The sequence below is a fragment of the Dunckerocampus dactyliophorus genome, chromosome 18 (assembly GCF_027744805.1).
Source record: "Dunckerocampus dactyliophorus isolate RoL2022-P2 chromosome 18, RoL_Ddac_1.1, whole genome shotgun sequence".
Taxonomy (NCBI): Eukaryota; Metazoa; Chordata; class Actinopteri; order Syngnathiformes; family Syngnathidae; genus Dunckerocampus; species Dunckerocampus dactyliophorus.
In genome coordinates this window covers 7,046,664-7,064,538 of record NC_072836.1, presented here as the reverse complement: position 1 = coordinate 7,064,538, position 17,875 = coordinate 7,046,664, and the positions used below count along the sequence as shown (strand labels likewise).

At 41.4% G+C, this 17,875-nt stretch overlaps 3 protein-coding genes across 11 annotated transcripts in view; 1 reads left to right on the top strand and 2 right to left on the bottom strand.

Annotated features, from left to right (window-relative positions):
• ttyh3a (tweety family member 3a) overlaps nt 1-3,246 on the bottom strand; it is a 19,160-nt gene extending 15,914 nt beyond the window's left edge. For 2 of the 3 annotated variants that reach the window (XM_054760646.1, XM_054760648.1), the window contains exons 1-2: nt 2,466-2,780; nt 1,860-2,041 (exon numbers count right to left, since the gene is read on the bottom strand). In XM_054760646.1, coding sequence (XP_054616621.1) covers nt 1,860-1,985 — 126 coding nt within the window. In that variant the 5' untranslated portion in view covers nt 1,986-2,041; nt 2,466-2,780. Of the gene's footprint in view, nt 1-1,859; nt 2,042-2,465; nt 2,781-3,167 lie in introns of those variants that run through there. The other variant, XM_054760647.1, reaches the window with a different exon arrangement.
• snx8a (sorting nexin 8a) lies at nt 2,968-15,979 on the top strand. Of its 7 annotated transcripts, XM_054760649.1 has the most exons (14): nt 2,968-2,985; nt 3,261-3,330; nt 3,641-3,768; nt 7,268-7,397; nt 8,262-8,452; nt 9,667-9,787; nt 9,882-10,018; nt 10,176-10,256; nt 10,333-10,493; nt 12,767-12,896; nt 12,993-13,061; nt 13,157-13,306; nt 14,549-14,698; nt 15,193-15,979. In XM_054760649.1, exons 2-14 carry the CDS (start codon nt 3,294-3,296, stop codon nt 15,280-15,282), a joined length of 1,575 nt encoding a protein of 524 aa, XP_054616624.1. In that variant the 5' UTR covers nt 2,968-2,985; nt 3,261-3,293; the 3' UTR covers nt 15,283-15,979. The 7 variants fall into 7 exon arrangements, with proteins under 7 accessions (XP_054616624.1, XP_054616629.1, XP_054616625.1 ...); XM_054760650.1 differs by lacking the exons at nt 2,968-2,985; nt 3,261-3,330 and adding an exon at nt 3,425-3,530; XM_054760654.1 differs by lacking the exons at nt 2,968-2,985; nt 7,268-7,397 and having other exon boundaries at nt 3,308-3,330.
• On the bottom strand, nt 15,536-17,875 carry nudt1 (nudix (nucleoside diphosphate linked moiety X)-type motif 1). The gene is made up of 4 exons (XM_054760657.1): nt 17,710-17,875; nt 17,459-17,615; nt 16,737-16,882; nt 15,536-16,632 (listed from the first exon to the last, which is right to left on the bottom strand). The coding sequence occupies exons 2-4, from the start codon at nt 17,608-17,610 to the stop codon at nt 16,460-16,462; spliced, it is 471 nt and encodes a 156-aa protein (XP_054616632.1). The 5' UTR covers nt 17,611-17,615; nt 17,710-17,875; the 3' UTR covers nt 15,536-16,459.

Here is a 17,875-nt window from a genome sequence, read left to right as displayed (position 1 = left end):
GGCTTTTGTCGGCTAGCAAACCCTTGGCACCACGGTTGATACTTCTTAGCTGCCGCTATTTCTTAAAACGTTTTCATTATGCCTTTCAAGATTTTTTATTTTATAAGAACAAATCTACAGGTACAGTTTGTCAAATCCAACTTTGTTTGAGTCGTTCTAACCTCCAAGCTTGCATGACCTACAGTTAACTATGAATTTTAAAAGTAATAGGTTAATAAGCAAAGTACTGAAGAGCACCCTGTTGTTGTTGATGTTGTCAGTACAGTTCGCAAACAGCACATTTAAATTATATTCAAATGGGTTACACAACATCAGTGAAGGACTTTCATGGGTAAAGGTGCCAACTCACAGTGAAAATATCTTACTTCCAATGCTAGTTCTATCTGAATCAAGAGCGATATGTGATGCCAAACAAGGCTTGCAGTGTCCTCTTAAGTACGCCTGTGAGATTATTTACTCCACATACTGTGTTAGTGTCAGTGCAACGTTTGGTAAAGAGACAATACGCTCATGACGCATGTCTGGGCCGTGCCTTCCTGTTTCACACTGACTACAACTGATAGATGAATCATAGCCAGAAAAAAAAAAGATGAAACCACAGTAAGGGAGGCTTGTGCATACCACATCGTGTGTAAGTGCTAGATCAGGGGTTTACAAAGTGTGGGCCGGGGGCCATTTGCGGCCAGCGGCTGTTTCTTTTTGAGAAAAAAGTTTCAATTTTAGGAACTATACTGTCATTTATTAGCATGAAGTTGAAATTATTAAAGAAAGACGTTCTTTTTTTTAAAAGTTGGAATATTATGAAAAACAAACAAACCAACAAATAATAATGTCATTTTAAACAAAACAACAAATAACGTCATTTTAGTAGCATGGTGTTGAAAAAATATCATGAGAAACAAAACAAAATAAAGTCATTTTTCGATAATTAGGTTGGAGGAAAAGTTGTAATATTTTGAGAATAAAGATGAAATATTATGGCAATAAAGTCATAATATTACAAGATAAATTTTAGGAAGAATATTTGAGAAGACAGTTGAAAATTAAAAACAAAACAGCAGCAAGAAACAGGAAAAAAAGGGGAAAGACCAAAGTTCATACCCGTTTTCACCCATATCACAAAGCTGATATGCAGTTTTTTCTTGAAATATACTGTATATAACTTGTTCGCATCTCTACATGTGTTGCTTTACAAAATATCAAAGTGGCCCTTGCATCCTCTCAATTTTACAATATGTGGCCCAAGCTGGAAAAAGTTCAGACATCCCATGGATAGATGGATAATAGAATTCTAAACACTTTGTCCAAATACTTATTGCATATAAACAAATGGCAAGGAGCCCCCCCCCCGCACTATGGTGTCTTGGCCTGGATTAGGACAATACCAGCTGGTCTAGAGCCTGGAATGGGCCAAGGCAGGCACATATATAGCAGCTAAACAGATGGTGACATAGATCCAAAAGTGAGGAGAAGGAAGAACAGGTGCTAATGACAAACCTTTAATCTTCACAGAACTCCAGAATGAAGGGAAAATAGATCAATTGGACCAAGCGGATGTCAGACCCTTTGATTCTGGGGTTTTGCAAAGTGTGACACATTGAGTGTCCCGTCAAGATCCCCAAAAAGCTGATTTTATGGATCATATTTTGTGGAGTTTTCTGCTTACCCGAGATTCTCTGTCACCATAGGAGCTAAAAACCTATTAATTTTGCCTTTGTGTAACTGAAGTAAGCGTCTTCTTTTCTGAAGCTGCTGTGCCTCCCCCGTTTGAAGTCTTCTGGTAGAAAATGAGGGAGGGCGGCCTCACACTTTGAAAATCCCTGCTCTGATTGATTGGATATTCAAATTGAAGGACTTACCTGTTGATACGTCCAGTCCTCTGGCTGGAAGTCGCTGCTGGTTTGCTCGAATCTGAAGTTGAAATGGGGAAGCCGGTGCAGTAGGTTGACCCACCACGGTGGAGAGTAGCTAACCACCGCCGCCATGGCCACCGAGAAGTCTAGTCAGCCAGTCAATTAGTAGACAGGGAAGCTTGGTAAGTCTGTTCAAGAAACAAGAGTGTTCAACAATAAATTTCTACAACTAAACAACCTAGTAAGCACTCAAATGAGTATCTTCCACACAGCATTACTTGCATATTTCATAATCTGGGGATAGGTTATTGGTCTTTGGATTTATTAGCTCTTCAGGTCATTGTGTGTAAGTGACAGGAAGTAAAGCTCTACCGAAAATACTATTTTCAATAAAGACCGGACTCTCTTATTTTTGTCCCTTGCTCCTGTTTCTCCTTTTTTGCATTTTGAATGGTCACAATTACAGTGTACAGTACTTGCTAGCATCATCTAGTTACATAGCAATCAAGCACGACTACTTGCGACCAGTTAACTTCAACGTTTTGCTTCTTAGTGTAATGTCAACAATTAGCATTCATTTATACATCAGATAATTGTTTGCTTCGTTCATACCCGTGGGGAAGTCCAAGTTAAGTCGTCAGCTAACGTTAGCCGGTTTAGCTCCTAGTTAGTAGATAATAACACGTCTCTTTTGTTCTTTTCGTCATTCTGCCGTGCGGTTTGTTTACATCCTGTTGTGCAGAGCCGACCCGTCCCACGGTTTTTCACTCGGAGTAGTTTTCATTCCAGCGGGTTCGACAAATACAAGCCTCCGACGAGGACCTCCATACATCCGCACTGGATTCAACAAACGACTGTTGACGACACTCGTTCAGTTGACAAAACGCTTGAGTGAGCCTCATCCTCCCCCCACCTCAAGCGAGCCGAAATGACGCCTGAGCGCCACCCAGAGGCGAGCTATTTCAATTCGCTTATGATGCATTCAAGTGGCGTCAGAGACAGGCAAACTCCGTTGGCACCATTAACAAAGGAAACACAGTTGCGCACTTAAGTTTGATTTAAATAAATAGGACTGCTATATTGACGATATTTACGTTTAACTGGTTAAGCATGGCATCAGAGATATGTGGAGGTATAATTAAAAACAAACAAATGAGGAACACGTAAACTAGCTTAAGTGAAAACAGGAAGTAAACAAAAAATATACATCTTTCCGCGGCATTAACATACAAAACTGCACAACTGTACTGAAACACACTAAAAATTAACAACGAAACACTAATTTGGGTAGTAAACCGTGTCCCTTTATATTACCCAGTGTCCTCCGCTCCCGGCACCTGGACTTCAACCAGAGCAGCCTACAACTTTAAGAAATAAATTACTTGTTTTTTTTCTTCTTTCCTGCAGGAAATCACATGGAGGTGCTGCTCTTGTACTCACATGACAGTCCGAGCCATGGCAGCAGAGATCAATGAAGGTACAGGGCGTCCTTTTGTGATGTACACCCTTCTTTTCTGCACTTTTTGGAAAGATGATACATCATTGCTTACTTGTTGCAGTGTAAATGTATCTGAAACGATTCTGGCTGACGTGGATTGAGTAGCGATATGAACTTCTCAGGGTGCTTTAAATGAGCAGTTATTCCAGCACCGACATTATTTTGTATGCAACATAGACGTATGTGAGCAGACCAGTCATACTAAACTGTAACCAGGGTGGCCCACTTCTCAGTGAAATGATATCTTGAGTAGTTATAATATTTAAACATTTTTTCTTCTTCTTTTCAGGCTCAGTTCCTGCCTATTACAGAGAAGTGTACGAAGCCGTCTGCTGCAGGAATGATGAAAAGGTTCAGGTAGAGGTTTTTCACAGGTTGCTCGAAAAGACCAATCTCCCAAAGGCAGTTCAAGCCCAGGTGAAGTGCTACACAACTTGTTTTTCATAGTATTGAACCTTTATTAATGCTACAGACAATATTGAATATATATATATATATATATATATATATATATATATATAAAACTAAAACAAAAAAAGTACAACTACTCAAGCTACAACTACACAAGCATACAGTACAGTAATACTTTTTTATCCATAGTAATGAATTCATATAATCCAGGCTCAAGCTGTAACCTTTAATGATTTAAAGTAACAACTTAAACATTAATCACTTAAAGTATCATACGCCTCACAACGCAATATTAGTGAATGTTGTTGTTGTTGTGAATATGTCACTTCATGGCTTGTTTGCAGCTAGTTGCCGGTGTCACCTGTAAGTGTTGTAGGCCTGAATTGCTTGCAAAACATGGCTTGCTGTCACTTATTTTTGTAGCTTATCTTGCAGTCGATCTGTCAGTTTCAGTAGGTAAATGCATATTATTTTACGAGATCAATTCTCCAAATTTTAGAATACTATGATGGGGTTTTACTCTGGGGCTAACTGGTCTTTTATTTTCCAGCAGTCTGTCGTAAAAAAAAACCAAACATACTTGTGGCCATTCTTTTGTATTAGTTATCACAACACAATATCAGTGAATGTTATTATTGTCTTATTGTTGTGAACACTTTCTTGGCTTTGCTGTTGAGTTCATGGCTGCATGTGTTTGAATCTGTTTCCCAGAATGTAGTCTGGCAGTGACGTCACAATCAAGATGGCGTCAGTTCAGAAAACTCGCTGGGGCCGCGTGTCGAAATTAAGTCAAAATCACCACTTCATATTACTCCTATGTGTATCTATGACAGCACAATGACAAAAATGTTGTATTAATAAAGGGGACCTATTATTCCTCTTTTCTGACCTATAAATGTTGTTAGTGTGAAACGATGCCAGGCCGTTCAGGCCGCATTTGGAAGTGAGACCTGAAAGCAGTTTTGGACAACTCATTTTTCATTTTTTAACACTGAGTTCCATTGACCTGAATGCAACCCGGACTGCCTTATATGGGCATACCCAGGTAAACGCTGTAGGTCTGCCCTCCCTCGCTCTGCTTCGCTCTGCTCTGTGTACCGTGTTAGCACGTATGGCTCCCAGGAAGTGTTTGTCCGAGTGTGCCTGAAGAGGCAAGCGTCAGGCAGAAGTGGTTGGAGTTGCTGATTCCCGGCCAGCAAGAGATATGCTCATCTGTCAACGGCATTTCACACGGGACTGTTTTGTGAACATGGGCCTATACGAAGCTGGACTATCCGCCAAACTGTGCCTTTCCAACGTTATTTGGTCGTGTTGAAGAGTCAGGAGAGCAAGCTGTAAGTAGCAATTTATCAGTGTCATAACTGTTTATTTTGCGTAAGTAATCGGACAAAAGGGTTTCAGCTAGTGGCGGTACTAGCTTGAATGACCGTTATAGGTGGCCGTTATGGACAGGTTGGCGGCCATTTTGAATTTGTGCGCGCACATATTAACATGTCTGTGATTAGTTGTTTGTTGTGTTTGCAGATACATATAATTATACTGTTACATGTTGACCAGTAGAGGGCACTGTGGGACTGCGGTTAAAAGTTGTAAAGAACAACGAGGCTTGTTATTCTACACCACCCACAGAACAAAGCTGTGCTACTATATATACGGCAGAGTGTCATTACAGCTTTAGTTCATCAGGAAGTGACGGGAAGTTGCAGTGCGACGTCACGAGCAGGGGAGCTAGGCTCAGTGCTAGCTGTGAGTGTCGAGAGAGTTGGGAAGTGTGTGGATCTTGGCGTGGATGTAAAGTCCTGCAGTGTTCTTCGCTGTTAATAAAGCGATTAAAGTGCATCGGCGACGTGAGTCCCCACAACAGGCAGCATTACAGTATTGACCAGTGCACATTGTCTCACACCAGGAAATAAACGGTGTCACTGTCTGCAACAAGCTCCAAAGAAGACGGCTTTTTTTTATGTGGAACAACTGACAGTTTGTGTGGATCTTGTGAATGATTGTGACTGAGCTACGACTCAGTAATTAAAGTCTACACGCGACGGCTTCATTGATTAAAAAACAAAACTTTTTCGTGCATGAAGCTTCTGCTTGAGTCGGTATTTTGGCCGCTATATGTGGTCAGATATTGACCAAGGGATACAAAATGGGTGGCAGCTGGCCGCATTAGACAGGTGACCGCAATACACAGGGTCTATAACATGAAAATTTTCTGCGGGGGATCTTTCAGTGGCCGTTATATACAGGTGGCCGCTAAGACAGGTTTGACTGTATCGCCAATTAAATATGTTTTATTTTTTAACAAATACTGTAGTAATTTACATTTTTTTACCTTGTACTGTAATTAACCGGAGGACTGAGGCCCAGCGGTACCCGCCCCCTCGCTACTCCTTTGGTTTGATCCACATCACGTGGTGGATGAGCAGCAGTTCGTACGAGTTGCGAGTTGCTACTAGCCTTGTAGAGGGCGCCCATGTGCCACACATATGCGCTGACTTAATGAGGATATGATAAGGGCTGAACATTAGTAAATAGGATTTTTTGTTCTTTCGCCCCTCGCGGCGCCCCCTGGAGAATGTCGCCATTTGGCCCCTAGCTAGAACCGCCACTGGGTTCGGCATCTGTCCGGAAGTCCTCGGGAGCTTTTGGTAGTGTGACCAATCACAGCGGAGTGGGCTCGTCGGGAGGCTTACCTGGAGGAGGGCAGGGGGTGGAGTAAATTACACCGACCATTTGCGCGGGAGACAGGAAACACTGCAGGAAGAGGTGCAGAGTCTGGAAGATCTAGAAAGCTTTCTGTGCGGGTTATCGTGTGTAGCTGCTCTATAGGAGTCCAGAACTCAATACAAAAGGCCCGAAAATTAGTATTCTAGGTCCCGTTTAAGTGAGTACTTTCATCTTGTTACTTTTTTTGGTGTCATGAGCACTTTAAGTAAAAGTGGGTCGCCTCACTGAAAATAAGCTGTCAAATGACAGCGCTAATGATGATTGTCATGACATCACCGATGTTGTTTATACACATTTTTTATAACTTTCATATGGCAATGATTGTAGCCCTGATCTGATGACATGTTTGGTAACTGCTTGACATGCATGATACATATGTAACACGGTTGAGGAATTGTACATTTAGTAGAAAATAGAAGATACCCACAGAAATGCGCCCCCTTGCTAAGGTACGCTGCCGTTGTTGGTTGTAGATGGAAATACTGTCCTGATTGTTGTTTAAGCGTTGAACAATGTTTAGACTGATTGGATTTTAGGTTGAAAATCTACTGGAGTTGAGTAGATATAATCAAGTTTTGTTTTTGAGGTGTATTTTTCCAGTTCACCTTTTTAGTAATGGTAGTATCAGTATTACAGATGCAGGTCACAATTCAGAGGAATTTCATGCTTTGTGTCCAGTGTGCACTTCCTAGGACAAAGGAATGTCAGCCACAGTTGTATTTAGATTTTGTACTGAGGGGACGGTGACATGCTGTCTTGTCTCTCTGTCCTCCTTCAGATAGTCGAGCATGTGGACTCCACCAGTGGATTCCTGAGCAAGCTGTCCCTCTATAAAATGCTCGCTTTAATTGCCATCGCTCAGCAGGGAAAGAAGCTCAGTCCCAAAGTCCTGGAAAACTACATACAAGGTGGATAACCGCGGAAACGTGATTCCAGTAAATGTTTAAATGCTTTTCTGATAAGATGATAAATCATTAAAAATGGTAAAACTAAGAGTAAAACTAAAAAGTATTTAACAATATCAGTCAAGTATAAGTACATAATAGCATGTACAGTTAAATTATATTTTTTTTTGCCTTAACTCTTCAAAATATATTAATAAAAAAATCATTGCTGTTTTGTGGTTGACTGTGGCCTATTCTTAGTCCAAAAATATGCATGTGTAATAAGCAACCCTTTGAGCAAATTGTATGTAATAACAATACACTTTTTCACCTATATCACAAAGCTGAGAGAGTTTTTTTCTTGAACTATATATAACCACAAACCATCAAAGCGGCCCTTGCATCCTTCCATTTTTCAGTGGCAAAAGTTTGGATGCCCTTGATCTATGCGGTATTCTAATAGCTCAGAGTGAGTTTTGCCCTGCTAAGTGTGTGCAGTTTTCCCCCTACACACATGGTGGCAAGATGACAGGCAGAACATGGATTTCAGATATAGGTAGCCATTTTGCTGTCTTACGAGGGATTATTTAAGGCTCTTTGTTATTTCAGGTGGGGCCAGCTGCATGCCACTTCTTCTTGTGTGCAAGAATGAGTTTTGCGCATTTGTCGCAGGAGATTACATTCACAAATTCTTTGACCTTTTTTGGAATGCACGGGAAAGATCCACAGCCCTGCATACGGCGCGGCACGTTTTCTGACAAAGAAAGATGAGATGCATGCTTGGAAAACTGCCATTTCTCACACTTGAGCCACACTGCAGCAAAGAGTAGTAGTAGTGCCTATGAGTAAATATTAGAAGTTGGGGGTTGTTGGCTGTGTGTGTTACAGAGCTACCGAAGCCTCAGCTGGGTGAGCCGAAAGAGTTGTGCGCTCTTAGGATGCAGCCCGTCAAGGAGGATGTGTTGACGCTGACGCAGACGCTGGACCAGCTGATGGGCAGAGACTGCATCCAGGTGGAGCTCATACCGGAGAAGAAGGGCCTGTTCCTCAAACATGTGGAGTACCAGGTGAACAGCAAGGTAAGGGAGCCCATACTACTCACACTTCAACCCCAAAAGCCCCGAAAGGGACTGAATTGGACAAATAGAAAAACTTTGGCGGGGCGCGGCACATGGATCAAGGAAAAACTCATTCAATTTGAGTGAGAATCTGGATAAAGGTAAATCTACGGGAATTCCTTAATTTTCACCAAAGAGTCCACACACTTAGAATCATATCTGTTCTTTGACCTTTGTGAACCAGGAAGTACAAACAGACAAAACAAATACGACATTCCAGTTACTGTTATGGCTTTGTTGTTCTTCTTGCTATGTATCCTTTTTGTAATATTACTTAACCCTTTGGAATCCAGGGTAGCTTTTAGGGATTTTATTTACTTGTACAATGAAGTTATTTTTTAAATTTTGGCAACAGCAAAAATCACCCAAAAACGTCAAACAACAACAAATAATGTGTTCCATTAAAAAAAACAAAACAAAAAAAAACCTTTTTGTCCAGCTCAAGAAAGCTGAATATAACATCCTTGATCATCCAGAGACCATGATGTGTGTCATTTGGCCACTTCACACACCCCCACCAACAGGAAGGTGGAGTCACATTTCGTGGCTTGTTTACTTTCGCTTTGAAAGCGCTTTCTAATGACAAGTGACAGTACGACCCAATGACAAAATCGCGGCGCACTTTGTTCATCGTAAATCTGGTTTTACTTAACGGATTTTCACCGTTTAAAGACTCGGAAGCAGTTTGAAGCCATGCGCTTTTGATTGTGAGTTGAATGGGAGCGTCCGTGTGGCTGCGCCTGCACTTAACACATCTCTGAGGTGAAAGATTCCTCAGGGTCAAACCACAAACCTAATCGACTTGTACATGCACGTTATTTGTTGTTTTAATTGTGGTACATCAGACATTGGCATGATAGTCACTTGCAGCACTTCAGCTCTGACGATGGGCCTGAAACGGCATCTCCCGCCTTCATTTCTACCAAAGGGTTGATTGTGAAACTGTAATTCACCAACTTCACCACTAGGTAGAGCAGCTATATCATATACTTTTTTCATATTGGAATGAGCAAAAATCATAATAATCTAATATATTATAATCATTGAGATGAAGTATGGGATACATTGTGGGCGTCTACAGTTTCTAGTTGATTGTATAAGTGACAAATGCCGGTATTCAATCAGACATGCCGTGCATTCTCTGATTGTATTATTTTTCTTCCCCTCCCGTCCAGCGTTACAAAACATCAGTTTATCGACGCTACAGCGATTTTGACGTCTTCCACGAGGTTTTGCTGCAGCGTTTCCCCTACAGAGTGGTGCCAGCGCTTCCTCCTAAAAGAATGTTAAAAGGAGGTACAAGAAATGTGCCCCAGTGTCCATGTTGCGGTTGTGTCTACGTCCTGATACGATGCATTGCGAAGCTTTTTGTCTTTGTTGCGATTCACAGTCCTGACCTCCGTTTCCGAGCGCGAGTTCATTGAGGGGAGGCGACGTGCGCTGTGCAGATTCATCAACCTGGTGGCGAAGCACCCCTTCTTCTCAGAGGATGAGCTGGTCACGACCTTCCTCACCTTTGGCGGCTCTGTACGTGTTTTTCTTTTCTCTAAAAACTTGCTGCCTCAGCAGCCCAAGGAGTGTTTGTCAGCATGACGACTTCCAGTTACTCATTGTCCCTTTTCACACACACACACACACACACACCCCTTTTCCACCACCACTCTTCCACTCACTTCCCAAACAGGATGTCCAGTTTAGGCTGCGTGACAATTACAAGAAAACGGGCGATGAGTTCATGACCAACAGGATTGCGACTCAGGCAAAGGTCTGCTACACACAATAAGCTATAATAATAAGCACTAACCTCCAGCGCTCGCACTGCAAACTTGCGTGTTTCCCAGGACTACCTCCCCACCGACATCCAGACTCAGTTCTCCCAGAGCAGAGAGCTGATCAAGAATATCTACAACAGCTTCTACAAGCTGCGGGAGCGAGCCGAGAAGATGGCTGAGCGCTCCAAGGGGAACGCCAGTGACCTCCTTCTGTTTGGCAGGGAGCTCAGGTATTTGTTGTTATAAGGAGTGTATTTCCAGAGGGCTGCAAAAACAAATGTATTTCCGAATCCTAGCCCCCATAATGGGTGTGCTGTTTTAACTTATGGTCATGGGCCACAACATTAGGTAACATGCACAATGTAAGACGAGCAGCATGATATAAGAGATTAATTTAGCAATGTTAATATTCTTTGGCATATGATTCATGTGCTTCATACTCAATAGTGTTCCTGATATCTGAGTAACTAGCAACACAAGGTCACCAAAAAAATACTGGAATAATTATATTGCAATATATATTATTTTACACATTGACTATCTTGGGTCATTCCACTATTACCGCCTTGACCCGAATATAAGTCAACCCAGAAAACTAAGACGGCCCCTCTATATCAAGTCATGTTTTTGAAAATGGTCCTATGTTAAAGAATCCTTAAAAAAATTCCTGGATCCAGACGGTGAGTCGTATAACCCCCAAAATGTAATCAGTTTTTACATATTCCATTTCCGACAATTCCTGAAAATTTCACCCAAATCCATTCAAAACTTTTAAAGTTATTTTGAACATAAACAGATAAACGCCGGCAAAAACATAACCTCCACGCTGCGCTTGGCGGAGGTAATATTAATATTTTTATTTGTTATGGATGTTATATAATTTATTTCTGTTGATTTACAACCTTAACTCCTATTGTAACATATTGTGATACTACCTTATCATTTTCTCATGTTATTTCACAATTGGTAAAAAGTACATGTCGAATACAGGGAGTGAGCAATTGTATTAGCTATTGAGGTGGTAGAATTAAATAAGATCTGCTTCTTCCTACTCCTTTTCGGACATGCGAAATTGTGAATTATAATATGCAATGTTTTCCAATGTAACATGTATGCATGTTGAAAATAAATCATACCATTACAATTCATATAATTCCAATGAATCTGTTCCAAAAAGCAGTCAATGTTATGTTTGTCAATGTTTTCATGGTTTTACAATTTTACATGCAGGAAACAATTAAAAATGCATATAAGTGACAAGTGAAAGGGATAAATGAACATTTAACGTCACGTCACTTTTACCTTGACTGATGATGTGATTGTTGACAAAGAGGGCGATGTGGCAGTGAGATACATTCGGACACTGCCACCTGTTATTTCTTGAATTTTCTAGAAGTTTCTCACCTTCTTAATCAAAATTCTGGTACTTGCAACGTTCTTTGGCGCCATTGTGGGTTATTTTACAGCTGCGGTGGATAAGACAAGCAGAGACTTATGGCATCAACCGCTGACGACCTCAGACGGGCGACGGAGCTGACTCCCGGTTCCGTTTTCCCTTTTATTAGCAAGCTAATAGGCTGCTAACAACAATATTTTGTGATAGAACCCACTTAGTTTGTTAATAACACTTCAAAACGTGCACTATGTTGTAACCGGAAAATATATGCAAACTGAGGCAAAATTGTGGCATACATTTTTGACCGAAACCGAAAAACACGCTAACTGAGGTTCCACTGTATTGTTATTTTAAGATTGTATTGGAAAATGTTAATATTAAAATTGCCATCATAAATTTTCTTTTGTTGTTTGCTAACTTGCTAGCAACCTCTATGAGCTACTTTTTCCCCTGCGGGTTTCTTTTATGAGTGACAGGAAGAAAACCTCTTACTCGCTTGGGGATAAGTCGTTTATCACCTGTTGATTAGCGTGCATAAATCTCTAGACCTTGATTATAAGACGACTTGTCACACAGTCACAGTCTGGAGATCAGATTCAAATCTTCGTTGGGCATTTCTGTGTTGAGTTTTCATGTTCTCCCCGTGCGTGTGTGGGTTTTCTCCGGGCACTCCGGTTTCCTCCCACATTCCAAAAATATGCAAGTTAGGTTAATTGGTGACTCTAAATTGTCCATAGGTATGAATGTGAGGGTGAATGGTTGTTTGTCTATATGTGCCCTGCGATTGGCTGGCGACCAGTCCAGGGTGTACCCCGCCTGTCGCCCGAAGTCAGCTGGGATAGGCTCCAGCACACCCCCACGACCCTAATGAGGAGGAGCGGTATAGAAAATGGATGTTTGGATGGGTTGTTTGTAATAAATTGCTGACTCCAATTATTATTTTTTTTCTTCTTCTTGCATTTTGAAGCTCTACATAGAACCTCCTTAAGATCAAACAGTGCAAAATGTAAATTCTTGCAACTAATCTTAACATTTTTATTATGAGTATAATAACTTGAGTATAATAACAATGTGCTGTGCTGTTTATGTATAAATCTTTACATCCAGCTTGCTGGGCTCAGCAACGTCGTTTCTTCCACCGTTGGCCTCGTCACAGAGTACTTGGGGCCGACTGTGTCAGCCTCTAAAAAGTCTGTCAGCAGAGTTTGCAGTGCTCTCGCATCACGCCGGGCAGCAGGTAACAACGCTCATGTCACTTTTCTTCCATCTCGGTCGGAAACGGGTGCAGCCAGAGTGACAAGTAAACATGTTGCTGTGCTAAAAATGTCCACAGGCCAGACGGGAGCAGGACGATGTTGTGGAAAGACTGAATCTTTTCCTGGATTTGCTCCAGTCGTACAGAGTGAGTCCCTTTTTATAAGTCCCTGCTCTTGAGGCTTCATAAACATCTTTTTGGCGTATAATGGTGCAAAAAGTCAACCCTCGTTCCTTCTCCAGGATCTGTGCGAGCGCCATGAGAAGGGCGTGCCCCATGAGCATCAGCGAGCGCTGCACAAGTACAGCGTGATGAAGAAGCAGATGCTGAGCACCACCGTGCAGCCCAGGGAACAGGCGTCGGTGGGGCAGCTTGAATCGCGAATTATTCAGGTGCCGCACATGAAGATTCATGCATTATTTACTTGAGACATTAAGGAAAATGTTGACAATTTTGTGGTAACTACTGAGAAACTACTTGGACTACATGTACAGTAATCCCTCGCCACTTTTTCGCGGCTAGACTGCGTCACGGTTTGTCAAAAATATATTAAGAAATCATGTTTCATGGTAGAATACGGCCTATGTAGTCCGAAAACCTGCATGTTTAAGCAAATGTTACGTATTTTTTGCCTAAATTAAGCATTTTCAAGTATAAAAGTGGCTGAAATAAAAATTCCGAAGATGCATTAAAAGACGCTGTGAATGATGTGTAGTATTCTACACTGGACACAGCAATGTTATTGTAATGTTCGGTGAGACACACAAGCACCAAACTTGGTCGATGGAACAACAGGCTTTTATTAAAAGCTTGAATTATCTAACAGACACAATAATCAGGAGCTTCCGTTGCGGCCACAGACCTAGATAGACGCTGCATCGAGGGGGTTTGTCCACAGCTGCGGTACGTCAACCTCACCGGCATATTGGATGGTTCAAGGCTTCTCTGCAAATGAATACAAGTCAATGGTACTTACTTTCATAAAGCGCCTTTCTACACAGACATTTAAGTTAATTCCTCTTGTTTATACATTGACACGCGCACATACTTGGGAAACACTTAGGCGCCAAAAACGATCACAATCACATTGTTTTTGGTGCCTAACTGTTTCCCTAGTATGTGCGTGTGTGAATGTACTGTATAAACAAGAGGAATTAACTTAGAAAGACGCTTTATGAAAGTAAGTTGTATTCATTTACAGAGCAGCCTTGACCCATCCAATTTGCGGCGAGGTTGACGTAAGGCTCAGCGCTCGAGCCTTACAGCGTCTATCACTTCCTGCCCGCTCCCTCGCTCAGTTCCCCTAACACCGGAACACATTTACAGCAAGTTATTTTCTAATATTGTGTGTACTATATTGGGTAATACAAGTGTAGAGGTGATTATTGGGCTGTTTTTTTACATTCTTAAATATTTCATTTCCAAATAAGGAATCTTACTTTGCGGAACTTGACTTACCACGGTCGGGTCTGGAACCAATTAATAGCGATAAACGAGGGATTACTGTAATATTGCAATATTAAGTACCCATCATTGAAATAACTGCACTTAAGCCTCAGAAGGGTCTTAAGATGTTAGGGTTAGGTAAGGTAAGCAATGTCCCACTCTGCTGTGTCCTTCTCTTCTATTTCTAGCAAGAGAACGCCATTCAGACCATGACGTTGCGTAACTACTTCTCACTGTTCTGCCTCCACCAAGAAACGCAGCTCATTTTCACCTACCTGCCAATCACCTCCCACATCCTGGGAGCTTTTGTTAACTCCCAGGTGCAAGGACACAGAGAGGTTAGACTCTTTTTCTGTCTTGTCTGCATCCACAAATGGCCACTGGGCCGCACTTTGGATAGCCCTGGATTATGTGACCTTTACCGGGAAGCCAAACAGGAGACTTTAACAACGGAAGAGGGTTTTTAAAGCTCTGGCTTCTCCTTGGCGCTATTGACTCCTATTGCTAGCTATGACTCCTGTTCGTCTGTATTCTGCACTGTATTTGTTTATGGAGTTGACCTGTGATTATATAGCGAGGCATTTAGTTTCTGCCCCTCACTGAATGCACTTCTGTACCGCACCAAATGTTCTGTATCAAAAAATTGTGATTACCGTTAACTGCTGTATATTATTATACTGGGGGCAACATTAGATTGTTATGACATCATTTTCTCTTTTAACTCCGCTGGCAGCTTTACAGATGCCACGTCTGCTCTGTAGCCAGTTTCTCCCTCTGATCTAGTATGTGGGCATTATTTGTTACATTGCTAGTAACAACGATGTCTTCTCAGATGGGTGCAGTGTGGAACGAACTCCAGCCCAGGCTTGGCTGTCTCTTTGGCGAGCCCAACGAGAACGGATTGAAACCCACCCTCAAGTAAAGAAGACGCGCAGGAAGGAAACGCGGCTGCTAATGAACATCACAAACTGGAAAAAAAACCTTCACGCTACCCTTCAGTGTTGGGTCTGACCACATTTTGGCTGTTAAATGAAATCAACTTTTATTGCCAACCAAGAGGGACATTTGCTGTTTACTATTTTTTTTTTTCACAAGGGACCAGTTAGCACAGCGGAAATTCAAGCTTTTTGTTTATGTTCATAAGTTATTGTGTAACAAGTGAGGAAAAAAAAATCTTAAGACAAAATGTTTAACTTTATTAGGAATGCTTTTGATCACTCCAGTGTTTTGACTTGAGAAGGATTTTTTGATACAGTATACAAATCTGATCATATTTGTTTATATACTATTTCTTGGACCGTAGACATCGGTATCCTGCTGAGGTTATACTGTTTCTAATGACTCCCAGGTGTGTTTCATAAGCTAATTCCAAGTGCCTCAGCTCAGACTTGCATAACAGAGTTACTGAATGAACGGCACTTCTACGAGAACGCTAGCATCGATACTGTCACTGTATGTGCAATAAGTTGTATGAACCCGATAAACACTATTCTTGATGTTGAGAAGAGAGAAGAGAAGATAAAAGAACAACTTTGGTCACAATTGCACAGCTTCCATCCTCCACAAATATATGCAAATGAATAAGCTTGAGTGATACTTGCTGAAAAATAAATGCACAAAAGTGGAAATGCCTCAGTTTTTGTGTGAATACGGAAAGACTGGCAGTCAAACTAATGTTAATGTGTCCAAAGAGGTAATTTGTCCTCATTTTATGGTGCTTAAAAGCTAAACCATGGATGGATTTGAAAAGAATTGTGTGTTCCATATTGCCCTTTTTGTACAGGTGGAAAGATGTCACATGGCATCCGAGGGAGATCATAGCAATCTGAGTTCAATCACAATACTGAGATGCCATCCTGTGCTGCTGGTATTTATGGAATAGCAAATTTTTTTTTAGCTCTGACAGCATCTCTTGGGTCAATTTCTCAGCAAAGTGCACTTTCTAATTACATCAATTCAGATTCAGAATTCAATTCCAGCTGGTAATATTTCAAGGAATCATCCAGCCAGTTTTACAGTATACATATTTACATCAGTACGTCCAACATTCACTGAGCAATGTGACGCCTCCCACACAGCCTGCCGCCGTCTCCTTCCCCTCACAGCTCATCCACCTCCTCCAGCTTGTGGCTCAGCATCACATCGTTGCCCCGGAAGACCATGTAGCCCAAAAACTTCTTCTTCTGCAGCAGCAGCGGGTACCACATGTAGTCGTCGGGCCACATTTGGTTGTAGGGGATTTTGTCGAAGTCGAACCACTGGGGTCTCATTTCTACAGCACAACAAAAATGGTGTGTCGGTTGAGCGTATATTGTCTTGGAAGTCTTGAATCAAAATGACTTGGAACAGTGTGGTATGGTGCTGTGGAAACCGCACCTTCTGTTTCAGTTGGCTCTCCGGTGTACGAGTCGGCTCTAAAAATATGAACGTCCAGCAGCTTCGTGTCGCCGACAAACTCGAACTTTATATTTCCAACCTTTTCGAGAGCATCCGTGGTGAGGCCACTTTCTTCAAGGAGTTCTCTGAAAAGAGAAAATCCAAATAATACAATACAGATTTGGGTTTTTCTTGCATTTTGACTGTATTTTTATTACCATAAGCCACATTTATAATTTGCATGAAGGAAAGCCGCAAGTTTTGTTATCAAAGTAACAACAAAACCCTTTTGTTCCTTGTAACATCTTATATAGAATGCACAATACCGTAATTATAGCTAATGCACTGTATAACTTTTGTGACGCCTAAGCCACACTCAAACAAGTTCATGCTCTTTACGGTTTTATAAAAGCACATCTCTTTTAGAACGTGACATTTGCAAGCAATCATTTTAACGCTAAATGCATGCTCTCTGTCCAAACCAAACCAGTGCTGTCAAGTCTTAACTTGCATGGAGTATAAACAATTGTGTAACCGGAAATGCAACAATGTCATATCTTTTAAAATAACTCTGCCTCATTTTTTAAAGGTTTTCATTGGACAGACTACTTACATGCTCACAAATATGTCATCAACGTTACGTAAGTTTGTAAGGCCAGGAAAGGCTGTTGTAGAAAACTGAAAAGCCAAATAAGAAGTAAATGATAAATCAATAACGCTACCTCTTTGCTGCTTCCTCAATAGTTTCTCCATCTTCCACTTTTCCCCCGAAACCATTCCACCATCCAGCCCCGAATCCTCGCTTCTTCATTCCCAGCAGGACCTTGCCAGGCTGGACCACTATCACCAGAGTCAACAGCTTGGAACTCAGCATCCCACCTGTGGCAACAATTATACAGTAAATTACATTGAAATGCATTGGAACTACAGTTGCAAATATATTTGATACTTTAGCCAACTCTAGAATCATTACCTGTTGTGTCTCACGAACTCACGAAATACTAATATTTAACTAACTTAATGTGACTGGTTGATATTACAATTGAGAGTACACTACACACACGGTCTATTACAGTAAAATAACTCACAAGTCGAACCAGGGTCGTTATTTCCGGCTCGAAATGTGTCATTATGGAATA

Bases quoted from the DNA above. Each gene is read 5' to 3' on its own strand.
- snx8a (XM_054760649.1), top strand. From the start codon at position 3,294: ATGACAGTCCGAGCCATGGCAGCAGAGATCAATGAAG. The intron at 9,788-9,881 runs GTACAAGAAATG...TGCGATTCACAG, and splicing joins TAAAAGAATGTTAAAAGGAG to TCCTGACCTCCGTTTCCGAG. The intron at 13,062-13,156 runs GTGAGTCCCTTT...TTCCTTCTCCAG, and splicing joins ATTTGCTCCAGTCGTACAGA to GATCTGTGCGAGCGCCATGA.
- nudt1 (XM_054760657.1), bottom strand. From the start codon at position 17,610: ATGCTGAGTTCCAAGCTGTTGACTCTGGTGATAGTGGTCCAGCCTGGC. The intron at 16,883-17,458 runs GTAGCGTTATTG...TTCTCTTTTCAG, and splicing joins ATTGAGGAAGCAGCAAAGAG to AGAACTCCTTGAAGAAAGTG. The intron at 16,633-16,736 runs GTGCGGTTTCCA...GTTGTGCTGTAG, and splicing joins AGAGCCAACTGAAACAGAAG to AAATGAGACCCCAGTGGTTC.